Here is a 14595-nt window from a genome sequence, read left to right as displayed (position 1 = left end):
TGGACATTTGAGCTGTGGGCTCCCCAACCCTGGACAGTGGAGGGCAAGGCTGTTGAATGGGGATTATGGTGAGACGGTCAACTAAAGGATTTCATTCTTTTTGGAGGGGCCAAGTGGATGTGGTTGAATTTATGTAAATATGCGTACAACATATCGTGCATAATTTATGTAAATGTGCACACAGCCATACCGTGCATAATTTATGTAAATATGCGTACAGAGCACGCTGTAATCAGCACACGCACGGTGCACGGTGTATACGGTGTAACGCGCGTCTACGGTAATGTGCCTACAGTGTAATTCACCCACTTTCTCATGGCTCATCTGTCGTCTCTGCTCCTTTGTCCCAACTCAGGAGGCAACCTTTCCAAACAAGACTGGACCATCCAGTGGCCCACCACGGAGACGGGGAAGGAGAACAACCCCGTGTGCCCCCCGGAGCCGACCCCGTGGATCCGCACCCACCTCTCCCAGAGCCCCAGGGTCCAGTCCAAGTGCGTCCAGCACTACTGTCACGCCAGCCCCAGCCCGGGGCCCCCCGTGTACACCCACGTGGACAGGCTCACTGTGGACGCCTACCCGGGCCTGTGCCCGCCCCTGCCACTGGAGTCGGGCCACCGGTCCCTGCCTCCGTCGCCCCGGCAGCGGCACACGGTCCGCACCCCGCCGCGCACCCCCAACATCGTCACCACCGTGACCCCGCCCGGCACGCCACCCATGAGGAGGAAGAACAAGCTGAAGCCCCCGGGGACCCCGCCGCCCTCCTCCCGGAAGCTGATCCACCTGATCCCGGGTTTCACGGCCCTGCATCGGAGCAAGTCTCACGAGTTCCAGCTGGGTCACCGCGTAGACGAGGCCCACACGCCCAAGTGAGTGCATTTGGTGGGTTCCCGGGGGCAGCTGAGCCTCCCAGTCAGGGAAGCTTCAAATCAACTTGTATTTCCTTCCTCCAGTTGAATGAAAGGTGGATTTTCCCTAATGGCTGGTCCAGAATTTCCCAGAAATGACCCCTTTTAATACTATTAATGCTGTACAGTAGGGGTCGGAAAAGTATAGCCCAGGAGCCAAATCTGAATTTACTGCAACGCATCCAGATTCGTTCCGTTCTGTTTTGTCTGTGGATGCTTTCCTGCTACAATGGCCGAGTTGAGGGTGGCCCGAAAAGCCGCAATCTTTACCGTCCGGCCCTTTACAGGAAAACTTGCCAGTCCCTGCAGAGTCTATCCTAGTGCTGCCCCTAGAAATAGGACGCCAGCTGCATACGCGACCTTACGGTTTCTAGTAGCTGCCTTAAAAGAGTCAAAAGAAACGAGTGATATTAACTTTCATGATATGTCATTTAACCCAATATAGTAAAACGTGATCATTTCACAGTAGAATCAGTGTAAAGTATTATTACGGAAATACTTTGCATTCTTTTCTCCACACTGAGTCTTTGAAATCTGGAGGGTATCTCACACCAGCAGCTCAGCTCAGTTCGTACCGGCCACCTTCCAAGTGTGGACTGGCTGCCTGTGTCACGTGGCTGCGGTGCTGGATGGTGCTGCCCTGACCGACCCTGTGCCTGGGACTTGCTCTGTGTTTATACCTGAGATACATGCCCAGGTCTGCTGGGGGTGGGAGGGGGCTCAGGGAGCGGATGAGTGGACTGTCAGAGCAAAGGTCGTCCCACAGAAGCTGCAGGTGGGGCCACAGGCACCCAGGGGAGAAAAATCCTGAAAGTTGACATGGGTTGTGCCTGGCTCTGACTTGCGGGGGTGGGGGGTGGGGGCGGTGGGGGGGTGGGGGGGGGCGTAGGTGGGACTTGCTGCCAGCAGAGGGCGACACGGCATCTGTGGCTGTATGCTGGCTAATGAGAGAAATGGGGCAGCTCCCTCCAGGGCCCCTCAGAGGCTGACTGTGACCTGGGTCCCTTGCAGGTTTTTGAGGTCTCAGTGTATTAAAAATGGAAGAAATGCTAAACAGGGTCACAGAAGTGAGTAGCACGTTTTAAATATTTACCTTTAACAAAATTGCATCTGAGGCATAGAAGATAAAATGGTTATGGATAATCCTATGAGGAGATGCGGGGAAGAGTCTAAATTTGGGAACTGTCGTGTGTGAAAGGCGTGGACCCCGGTTCTGGGAGCTCTGAGGTGGGGCAACCACTGGGGAACGGTTCACTGCATTTCCATTTCAACGATTTAGCCGGTGTTTCGTGAGCTCTCACTACCATATGCGGGTGAATCTAAGACGTTGATCGTAAGATACATCCTGTGTGCATCTTAGAATTGATGAAATGTGTTGTGTCCTAGACTCTGGGCTAGTCGGCAGGGTACAATGGAAAGGAAAAAGACATAGCCCTTGGCCTCGTGAAGACTGACACTAGTCCAGTAACCACACATAGGTGTTATGATCTTTTTTTTTTTTTTTTTTGCTGTACGCGCGCCTCTCACTGTTGTGGCCTCTCCCGTTGCGGAGCACAGGCTCCAGACGCACAGGCTCCAGACCCACAGGCCCAGCGGCCGTGGCTCACGGGCCCAGCCGCTCCACGGCATGTGGGATCTTCCCGGACCGGGGCATGAACCCGTGTCCCCTGCATCGGCAGGCGGACTCTCAACCACGGCGCCACCAGGGAAGCCCCAGGTGTTATAATCTTATGTCCAGTATTTACGAACAGTGTTACAGGCTATCAGGAGAAAGTGCAGGATGCTGTCAGAGCTTGTGGAGCTGATTGAGTTTGCACTGGCAGGGAGCTGAGTGGGGGGACTGGGGAGGGTTTGGTCGGCGTGACTTCCAGAAGAACTGTTTGGACTGAAGGTTAATTAGGGATTAAGATGGTGGAAGGGGTGGGAGGTGTTTCAGGAAGGGAGCATGACCCATTGGAGGAACTGATGGAAGGCCTCTGTGGCTAAGGGAGCAGGCAGGTGATGCAAGAAGAGACTCCTGGGTTAGGCAGGTGGCAGCACTGTTCACAACAGCCAAAAGGTGAAACAACCCGAGTGTCCATCAGCAGATGAAGGGATGAACACAGTGTGGTCCATCCGTACAATGAAATATTATTCAGCCATAAAAAGGAATGAAATTCTGACACCTGCTACAACATGGATGAACCTTGAAAACGTTATGCTAAGTGAACTAAGCCAGACACAAAAGGACAACTATGGTATGATTGAACTGATGTGCGGTGCCTAGAATAGGCAAATTCACAGAGAGAGAAAGTAGAATAGAGGTTGCCAGGGGCTAGAGGAGGGGAATGAGGAGTTAGTGTTTACTGGGTAGAGTTTCAGTTTGGGAAGTGGAAAAGTTCTGGAGATGGATGGTGGCCATGGTGGCACAACAATGTGAATGTACTTAATGCCACTGAATTGTACCCTTAAAAATGTTTAAAATGGTAATTTTATGTTATATATATTTTACAACAATGATGAAAAAAGAGACAGGAAAGCCAGGCATGGGCACACTTTTTCTGTAAAGGGCCAGATAGTAAATGTTTTAGGCTTTGCAGATCAAGTGGTCTGTGTCATCTCTGCCATCGTAGCAAAAGCAGCCACAGACAATAGCTGAATAAGCGGCCGTGGTGATATTCCAATAAAACTTTATTTAAAAACAGGTGCCTGGCTACATTTGGCTCACTGGCTGTAGTATGCCCTGGCAGAAGCCTTGTTGTAGGCAGTGATTCTCCCTTCTAAGGCCTTAAAGTGATTTAAGTGGAAGACACGATCAGATCTGATTTTACGAAGGTTACTCAAGCTTCTGTGTGAAATCTGTATTGGAAACATACCCCTTCACCAGACATATTTGGGACATCAGAGACTTAACAGAGGGTTGATGCTTTTCTGATTGGAGTTGGGCTTGATTTTTATGGGTTTTTTATATAAATTTATTTATATTTTACTTACTTATTTTGGCTGCGTTGGGTCTTCGTTGCTGTGCACAAGTTTTCTCTAGTTGCGGTGAGTGGGGGCTACTCTTCGTTGTGGTGCGTGGGCTTCTCATTGCGGTGGCTTCTCTAGCTGCGGAGCATGGGCTCTAGGCACTCAGGCTTCAGTAGTTGTGGTGCGTGGGCTCAGTAGCTGTGGCTGGTGGGCTCTAGAGCACAGGCTCAGTAGTTGTGGCACACAGGCTTAGTTGCTCCGCGACATGTGGGATCTTCCTGGATTAGAGCTCGAACCCATGTCCCCTGCATTAGCAGGAGGATTCTTAACCACTGCGCCACCAGGGGAGTCCTTATTTTTATGATTTTGTGAGAGCCAGAGAGACTGGCTGCTGAGACCTCAGGATGTGGGGAGGGTTGCAGGAAGGCTAGGAACGCAGGTTGCTGCTGTGGAAGGTGGGAGGGACATTCGGGGTCTGCTGGCCATGGTTTCCCCAGACTGTGCATCTCCCTCACTCATCGCTGTGTTGATCACAGAGTGAAGTGGAATTTGACCAGAAGGCAGAACCTGGCTTGACAGACACACGATCTTTTAATCTACAAGCTGGGGGCGAAGTGAGACAGGCTGCCCTTTGCCTGTTTGTTTTTTGCCCCAGCATTATTGAGATGTAATTGACAAATAACACTGTGTAAGTTCAAGGTGTACAGTGTGATGACTTAGTACACACACGTATTATGAAATGATTACCACAATAAGGTTAGTTAGCACATCCATTACCTCGCATAATTACCTTTTTTCTGTGGTGAGAACAGTTAAGATTTGCTCTCTTAGCAACTTTCAAATGCTAACAATATAATATTGTTAAACAGTCAACATATGGTACGTTAGATTCCCCAGAACCTATCCTTGTAACTGGGAGTTTGTACCCTCTGAACAGCATCTCCCCATTTTTCCCACCCCTAGTCCCTGGCAACCACCATTCTACTCTCTGTTTATATGAATTCAATGTTTTTAGATTCCACATATAAGTGAGACCATGCAGTATTCGTCTTTCTCTGTCTGACTTATTTCCCTTAGCATAACGCTCTCAAGTTCTATCCATGTTGTTGCAAATGGCAGGATGTTTTCTTTTCTGTGGTTGAATAATGTTCCATTGTGTGTGTGTGTGTGTGTGTGTGTGTGTGTATGCCATGTTTTCTTTATCCATTCATTCATCAATGTGCATTTAGGTTGCTCCCCTATCTTGGCTATTGTGAACAATGCTGCAATGAACATGGGGGTGCAGATATCTCTTTGAGATGATAACTTCATCCTCTTTGGATATATACCCAGAAGTGGGATTGCTGGATCATATGGTAGTTCCATTTTTAAATTTCTGAGGAAACTCCATACTGTTTTCTACAGTGGCTGCACCAATTTACATTCTTAGCAACAGTGACCAAGGGTTCCCTTTTCTCCACATCCTCACCTACACTTGTTATCTCTTGTCTTTTACATGGTAGCCTTTCCAACAGGTGTGAGGTGATAATCTCATTGTGGTTTTGATTTGTATTTCCCTGATAATTAGTGATACTGAACACCTTTTCATATACATGTTGGCCTTTTGTAAATTTGTAAATCTTCTTTGGAAAAATGTTTATTCAGGCCTTTTGCCCATGTTTTAATTGGATCCGTTTTGTTTTTTCCTATTGAGTTAGTTGTAGGAGTTCCTTACGTATTTTGGTTATTAACCCCTTATCAGACATATGGTTTGCAAGTATTTTCTCCCATTCTGTAGATTGCCTTTTCATCTTTTGACTGTTTCTTTTGCTATGCAGAAGCTTTTTAGTTTGATATAGTCCCACTTATTTATTTTTCCTTGTGCTTTTGGTGTCATACCCCAAAAAATCATTGCCAAGACCAGTGTCAAGGAGCTTATTTTTTGGTCTCTTTTTTAAATTGAAATATAGTTGTTGTATAATATTATATAAGTTACAGGTGTGCAATATAATGATTCACAATTCTTAACGGTTATACTCCATTTATAGTTATTAGAAGATATTGGCTATATGCCCCATATATTGTACAATATATCCTTGTAGTTTATTTTATACCTAATAGTTTGTACCTCTTACTGCCCCACCCCTATGTTGCCCCTCCCCCTTCCCTCTCCCCACTGGTGACCACTAGTTTGTTTTCTATATCTGTGAGTCTGCTTCTTTTTTGTTATATCCACTAGTTTGTTGTATTTTTTACATTCCATTCCACATGTAAGTGATATCATACAGTATTTGTTTTTTCTCTGACTTATTTCACTTAGCATAATGCCCTCCAAGTCCATCCATTTTGCTGCACATGGCAAAATTTTGTTCTTTTTTATGGTTGAGTAGCATTCCATTGGATATATGTACCACATCTTCTTCATCCAGTCACCTGTTGATGGACACTTAGGTTGCTTCCATATCCTGCCAGTTGTAGATAATGCTGCTGTGAACATTGGGGTGCATGTATCTTTTTGAATTAGTGTTTTTGGTTTTTTTGGATATATACCCAGGAGTAGAATTGCTGGGTGATATGATAGTTTTACTTTTAGGTTTTTGAGAAACCTGCATATTACTTCCACAGTGGCTGCATGAATTTACATTCCCACCAACAGTGTACAAGGGTTCCCTTTTCTCAAGGAGCTTATTTTAGTGGGCTGTGACCAGCATTAAAAAATATGAAATAGACTATCCTAGACTAGATTATATTGGAATGCATTGCATGTAGTGAGGCTAAGTATTAATATTGTTTTGTGAAACTTGTGTCAGATATACAGTCATCCCTCGGTATCCACAGGGGATTGGTTCCAGGACCCACCAAGGAAACCAAAATCCACATATCTCAAGTCCCATCGTTGGCCTTCCATATCCGCAGTTCCAACCACAGATCATGTATGACTTATTGGAAAAAAAAATCCATGTATAAGTGGACCCACGCAGTTCGAACCCACGTTGTTCAAGGGTCAAACTGTATATAGTGCTTTTTTTCATTCTGGGGGTTCTTCCCACTCGGGACAGCTTTGATTTGGGAATAAACCCCACTGGGGCGTGGGTGAGGAGGCTTGAGAAGTCAGCCTTTTACGCTGTGGAATGTAGCCAAAGGCACTTGCACAATTACTCGGCTCATTCTGGTTTCGGTTGTATGCTTAGTGTCTGGTTTCTTCTCTCCTTCTCCCTGGTAGCCCTGCTGGGGATGGTTCTTTGTTGCCAACTTGGCAATTTTAAGCCTACTTTTATTTCCTCTCCATGGGATGAAGTGGGGTTTCCGACGTCACAGGTCTTTCTGAACAGAACTGAATCTTTCAAAACCATTGGTTCCTGTGAGCTTTCCAGCACCGGTACCCTGGTGGGTGCTGGGTGGGAGGAAGACTGTGTTTGAGACCAGTAATTCTTGGCACTCTCAGGTGTACCCACAGTGCTTTTCAACAGATGGTCTGCTCGGCTTTCAGTCCTGTCCCCAGTAGTACCTCATGGGCATTTGTAGAAAAAGCAGGGCAAGAAAACGAGACTGTATGAGCTATAGTATGTCTCTCATCACTGGTAGCCTTGCAGTCCAGGTACGTTGAGCTGGATCAGAACTGTTGTGATTGGTATTGGCCAAAACCGTCTCTCCTGCTGTGTATGCATTCTCAAAGTCCTTTTTACTTTCTTCTTTTCCTTTTGTTCTTTTCTTTTGTTTTGCATTTGAATTTATGAGTGTGATCTTACTCCTGTGGCACTACCAAAACACGCACACATATACACGTGCATGCATACACACACAGAGGGAAAAAATCCTATTTTTTCCCCTGGTAAAAGTAATACCTGACTGTTGTGGAAATTGAGGACACAGGACACATGATGAAGAAAGTAGAGAGTATATGCTGGACCTTTTGTTTTATACACACATACATAACATGCATTCTCACAGGGGTGAAATCACCCCTAACGGGGCACAAATGGGTTTTTAGGGGAGAGAGGTGGGGAAAAAAACCTTGATATAATAGTTTGCAGATCTCCGTAGAGTCATATACATAAATAGATACCCAGTTTATCTGTGGTATTAAAATTTCATTGGGAGTTGGGGGTCACGATTGGAAAAAAAATATCTAAAAAGCTTCTTTAAGGGGTCATTGAAAAAAGGCTGGGAAACACTGACATAGATCTGTGGATATAATCCTATAGATAGACTTAGGCATAAACATTAGGGGTTACTAAGTCTCCCCAGTGTTCTTACCCGTCTCTCTTCTCCCTCTGGCTTTGTGGACACACTTACATAGGTAAGCTGGCGCTGATTTCAGCCATGTGAAAAGTTGAGGGAGCAATCTCAGGGATTCTGGTCCTCTTGGCCTTCAGTCCAGGGATTCCACGGTTACTGTGTTGGAAAAAGGAAAAACCTAACAATTCTTAAGTGTGTGATGAGTTGTCTGTCTTTTGATTCCCCCATTTGTCCACCCAGCACACAAATGACTTGCTGTCTTTTGTCAGAGCATCTGAAAGGGTACACTGGATTTCTGTGAACTGAATCACATTTTAAATGCATAAGAGTAGCTCAGTATTAAAAAGGAATCCTACTGTAAATCCCCCTTTTTTTGCAAATTCTTTTAAAACACAATTTCCAATTATAATTTTAACTACAGAAGTGACTCCCAGATAAGCTTTGTTCTGAAAATAAAAGCAGTATAAAATGTAAGCCATCCAGGCTCAAAGTCCCCTTCCCCTTGCCATAGAGAACATCTAGAGCTGCTCTTAATACATTGATAAAAGTCCTTGTGTACATGTGTTGTGTTTGTATGTGTATCTATAATATGTCTACTTCCCTTCCTTCGTTATTGGAACCACACTGTATGGCTTTCCCAGTGTGACTTGCCGTTATTAGTTCTGCATAAATATAAATCTTCCCTTTATGACCTTCATACCTTATCTCTTTTAGAAATTCTTCTGTCTCCTCAAAGCTCATCTAGAACATTCCTGGGTTCATATCTCTTCTTTCTGGGGCAGAGTGTGAAAGCCTCAGCTGACCTGGGAGCAAAGAGAACGGGCTGGATGGAACCCATACTCGATCCTCACTCTTGACTCTTCATTGCAGTGGATGCACATTTCTGTATCTGAGATATCGGTGCCATTTGTAGCTTGTATGAGAATAGGCTTTCCCCCACAGATTCCTTATGTAAATAAGAATTCAAGGGGGCTCTTTTCATTTACTTTAGAAAACTAATTATGGGCAAACACTCAGACACACTGACACACACCTACAGATCATTGTGCTAATTATTACGACAAACTCTACTATATTTATAAGGGCAAGAGAGGAGTGATCGGTTTTATATCACAGCATATTTGTTAAAATAGGAAGGCTTCTACTGGGCTCGTACACAGGGTTCTTTTAGGTCTAATTAAGCATTTAGACACATGAGATTAATACTGACCACACTTGGCATCTGACTGACGCACGGCAGCAACAGGCGTCTCTTCTGTGGGTCCTCGGGGGCTGCTCTTCCTCGCCCTCACCTCCAAGTGGCCATTCAGGTGCAAGGTGGTGAGGTCCACATTAAGCAGGTGTGGGAACCATCCTGGCTTAGGGGACAAGAGCTCTCGTAAAACCTCCATCAGTATAGCTCCTAGGGTCCCTGCAGGGGTCATGTCATGCTACTCAATGATCCCCAAGGCTGTGGATTCCTTATCAGGAGTTTCAAGTTCATACCAAGAACTCCCATTCGATGTACAATTCACCCATCAGAGGCAATTCTACCACGAGCAGTGTGGTCTATTAACAGAGTTGACATTGCCCCTTTAGATTCGAAGGATTAGAGCTAGAAAGTCCACCCAAGGTCAGTTGCACTTTCGGAAGATGAAAAAGTTGAGTTCACCCTTCACCCTTCACCCACAGCTTCTCTTGAAAAATCCTTTCATTTTTATTTATTTTATTTTATATTAAAAAATTGTAATTTATTTATTTGGCTGCTCTAGGTCTTAGCTGCGGCACTTTTAGTTGAGGCATGCAGGTTCTTTTTTTTTTTTTTAACATCTTTACTGGAGTATAATTGCTTTACAATGGTGTGTTAGTTTCTGCTTTATAATAAAGTGAATCAGTTATACATATATCCCTATGTCTCTTGCCTCTTGTGTCTCCCTCCCTCCCACCCTCCCTATCCCACCCCTCTAGGTGGTCACAAAGCACCGAGCTGATATCCCTGTGCTATGCGGCCACTTCCCACTAGCTATCTGTTTTACGTTTGGTAGTGCATATATGTCCATGCCACTCTCTCACTTCCTCCCAGCTTACCCTTCCCCCTCCCCGTGTCCTCAAGTCCATTCTCTATTAGGTCTGCGTCTTTTTTCCCGTCTTGCCCCTAGGTTCTTCATGACCATTTTTTTTTTTTTTAGTTTCCATATATATGTGTTAGCATATGGTATTTGTTTTTCTCTTTCTGACTGACTTCACTCTGTATGACAGACTCTAGGTCCATCCACCTCACTACAAATATCTCAGTTTCATTCCTTTTTATGGCTGACTAATATTCCATTGTATATATGTGCCACATCTTCTTTATCCATTCATCTGTTGATGGACACTTAGGTTGCTTCCATGTCCTGGCTATTGTAAATAGAGCTGCAGTGAACATTGTGGTACATGACTCTTTTTGAATTATGGTTTTCTCAGGGTATATGCCCAGTAGTGGGATGGCTGGGTCATATGGTAGTTCTATTTTTAGTTTTTTAAGGAACCTCCATACTGTTCTCCATTGTGGGTGTATCAATTTACATTCCCACCAACAGTGCAAGAGTGTTCCCTTTTCTCCACACCCTCTCCAGCATTTATTGTTTGTAGATTTTTTGATGATGGCCATTCTGACCAGTGTGAGGTGATGCCTCATTGTGGTTTTGATTTGCATTTCTCTAAGGGTTAGTGATGTTGAGAATCCTTTCATGTGTTTGTTGGCAATCTGTATAACTTCTTTGGAGAAATGTCTATTTAGGTCTTCTGCCCATTTTTGGATTGGGTTGTTTGTTTTTTTGATATTGAGCTGCATGAGCTGCTTGTAAATTTTGGAGATTAATCCTTTGTCCGTTTCTTCGTTTGCAAATATTTGCTCCCATTCTGAGGGTTGTCTTTTCATCTTGTTTATGGTTTCCTTTGCTGTGCAAAAGCTTTTAAGTTTCATTAGGTCCCATTTGTTTATTTTTGTTTTTATTTCCATTTCTCTAGGAGGTGGGTCAAAAAGGATCTAGCTGTGATTTATGTCATGGAGTGTTCTGCCTGTGTTTTCCTCTAAGAGTTTAATAATGTCTGGCCTTACATTTAGGGCTTTAATCCATTTTGAGTTTATTTTTGTGTATGGTGTTAGGGAGTGTTCTAATTTCATTCTTTTACATGTAGCTGTCCAGTTTTCCCAGCACCGCTTATTGAAGAGGCTGTCTTTTCTCCAATGTATATTTTTGCCTCCTTTATCAAAGATAAGGTGACCATATGTGCGTGGGTTTATCTCTGGGCTTTCTATCCTGTTCCATTGACCTATATTTCTGTTTTTGTTCCAGTACCATAGTGTCTTGATTACTGTAGCTTTGTAGTATAGTCTGAAGTCAGGGAGCCTGATTCCTCCAGCTCCGTTTTTCTTTCTCAAGGTTGCTTTGGCTATTCAGGGTCTTTTGTGTTCCCATACAAATTGTGAGCTTTTTTGTTCTAGTTCTGTGAGAAATGCCATTGATAGTTTGATAGGGATTGCATTGAATCTGTAGATTGCTTTGTGTAGTAGAGTCATTTTTACAATGTTGATTCTTCCAATTCAAGAACATGGTATATCTCCAACTATTTGTATCATCTTTAATTTCTTTCATCAGTGTCTTATAATTTTCTGCGTACAGGTCTTTTGTCTTCTTAGGTAGGTTTATTCCTAGATATTTTATTCTTTTTGTTGCAGTGGTAAATGGGAGTGTTTTCTTTTTCTTTCTTTTTTTTTTTTTTTGCGGTACACAGGCCTCTCGCTGTTGTGGCCTCTCCCGTTGCGGAGCACAGGCTCCAGACGCGCAGGCTCAGCGGCCATGGCTCACGGGCCCAGCTGCTCCGCGGCATGTGGGATCTTCCCAGACCGGGGCACGAACTCGTGTCCCCTGCATCGGCAGGCGGACTCTCAACCACTGCACCACCAGGGAAGCCCTGGGAGTGTTTTCTTAATTTCACTTTCAGATGTTTCATCGTTAGTGTATAGGAATGCAAGAGATTTCTGTGCATTAATTTTGTATCCTGCTACTTTACCAGATTCGTTGATTAGCTCTAGTAGTTTTCTGGTAGCATCTTTAGGATTCTCTATGTATAGTATCATGTCATCTGCAAACAGTGACAACTTTACTTCTTCTTTTCTGATTTGGATTCCTTTTATTTCTTTTTCTTCTCTGATTGCTGTGGCTACAACTTCCAAAACTATGTTGAATAAGAGTGGTGAGAGTGGGCAACCTGGTCTTGTTCCAGATCTTAGTGGAAATGGTTTCAGTTTTTCACCATTGAGGACGATGTTGGCTTGTCCTATATGGCCTTTATTATGTTGAGGTAAGTTCCCTCTATCCCTACTTTCTGGAGGGTTTTTATCATAAATGGGTGTTGAATTTTGTCAAAAGCTTTCTCTGCATCTATTGAGATGATCATATGGTTTTTCTCCTTCAATTTGTTAATATGGTTTATCACATTGATTGTTTTGCGTATATTGAAGAATCCTTGCATTCCTGGGATAAACCCCACTTGATCATGGTGTATGATCCTTTTCATGTGCTGTTGGATTCTGTTTGCTAGTATTTTGTTGAGGATTTTTGCATCTATGTTCATCAGGGATATTGGCCTGTAGTTTTCTTTTTCTGTGACATCTTTGTCTGGTTTTGGTATCAGGGTGATGGTGGCCTCGTAGAATGAGTTTGGGAGTGTTCCTCCCTCTGCTATATTTTGGAGGAATTTGAGAAGGATAGGTGTTAGACATGCAGGTTTTAGTTGCGGCATGCAGGATCCAGTTCCCTGCCCAGGGATAGAACCCGGGGCGTGGAGTCCCAACCGCTTGACCACCAGAGAAGTCCCAAATCCTGTCATTTAAAAAAATTATTTATTTTAAAAAAGATTTATTTACTATTTATTTATTTAATTTACTTTTGGCCACGTTGGGTCTTAGTTGTGGCACGTGGGATCTTCGTTGAGGCATGCGGGATCTTTCGTTGCAGCATGTGACCTTCTCTCTAGTTGTGGCACGCGGGTTTTCTCTTCTCTAGTTGTGGTGCTTGGGCTCCAGGGTGCATGGGTCCTGTAATTGTGGTGCGTGGGTTCCAGAGTGCGCGGGCTCTGTAGTTTGCGGCACGCAGGCTCTCTAGTTGAGGTGTGCGAGCTCAGAGGTTGTGGCACGTGGGCTTAGTTGCCCCGAGGCATGTGGGATCCTAGTTCCCTGACCAGGGATCAAACCTGTCCCATGCATTGTAAAGTAGATTCTTTACTACTGGACCACCAGGGATGTCCCCCAATTCCTGTCATTTTTAAACACCTGCAATTCCCATTGAATTTCTTATTTTGAATTAGTGAGGTCTTTAACAAAGGCTTTTATATAATTCATATAATAATATATAGCATGTTTATTATATATAACATAATTTATAATTATCTGCTGTAAAATTTATGCGTATCAGTTTTTTGGTTAAGTCTTGTCATTACTTTGCATAAGAAAGTTCTGTTGACAGCCGCATCTTCCCATTCACCCTTGACCTGTGCCCTCTGGCCTAGATTACAGGCCCTCTCCCCCAGGGCTGGAGCAAGAGTAGGCTGTTACCCTCATGGAGACCTCTCCCTTTGCCTCAAGCTGCAGTCCTGTGATGACTCCAGGGAGACTCATTTAGAATAAGTTTGGCTTCCCAAGTATCAGTGGGACCATCTCTCTGTTTTTGCCCCAGAGGCTTATAAAAACACCACCTGTGAATCATCCATTGCTACACTCCTACTGACAGAGCAGATCTGAAGTTCCACAGTGAAAATGTAGCTGGACAATGTGCCGATTTTATTACGACTTATTATGGTGAGATGTGTTGTGGTTTGGGGAACAGGTATTTTGTTTGAGTTTCTTGTTATTTACAAGGAATAACTGAATTTATTATAGGTGAGATTTGTTCTGATCTATGTAGAGTCATTTTGCTTCCCCAGTGCCTGCCTCTGTCTCTTGTTATTTCTTTTTAAGGAGTTGAGAGTTTCCTAGGAGCCCTTGTAACAACTCCTTTTGGGTAGCTCTCAGTTTTAGAAGGAGCCCAGGTGAGTCCCAGCTTTACTGCCGACTAGCCTTGTGACTAGAAACAAGTTGCATAGGAACTGTTGCTTCCAATGAGAGGAGGCTGTGTCTGCCCACTTCTTGGGGCAGGAGAGGCCTAGCGCATCCCCCCTGGGCTGGATGTTACGTGCAGCTTTGGTGGACAGACCCTGTGCACACCAAGTCCTGCCTCTGGCCCCTGTGCCTCTGCCTGGGGGCTTCTTTGGGCCAGTGGGGCATGTTTTGCTTGAGTGCAGGGCAGCCCATGCCCCCAATATGGACAAGAGTTCGTGCGTAAATATGTCCTCAGTGGGGCCACTCTGACATGTGTACTCTTAGAGGGGCCTCACGGGCCACACTCCAGTTGCCCACAGTGGTTCAGACCCACCCCCCAATAACACACCTTCTATGGGCTTTCCTTCCTTCCCTGCCTCACCTTTCCACTTCATCATGCTTCCTGGGACCACCTCC

General features: G+C 44.6%; 1 protein-coding gene across 1 annotated transcript in view; it reads left to right on the top strand.

Annotated features, from left to right (window-relative positions):
- The window catches only part of KSR2 (kinase suppressor of ras 2), a 400467-nt gene that overhangs the window by 152156 nt on the left and 233716 nt on the right, over positions 1-14595 (top strand). The window contains exon 4 of the mRNA XM_067700755.1: positions 356-869. Coding sequence (XP_067556856.1) covers positions 356-869 — 514 coding nt within the window. The remainder of the gene's footprint in view (positions 1-355; positions 870-14595) is intronic.

Source organism: Pseudorca crassidens, chromosome 12 (genome assembly GCF_039906515.1).
Source record: "Pseudorca crassidens isolate mPseCra1 chromosome 12, mPseCra1.hap1, whole genome shotgun sequence".
In the NCBI taxonomy this organism is placed as follows: domain Eukaryota; kingdom Metazoa; phylum Chordata; class Mammalia; order Artiodactyla; family Delphinidae; genus Pseudorca; species Pseudorca crassidens.
This window is presented reverse-complemented; position numbering and strand designations above follow the sequence as displayed.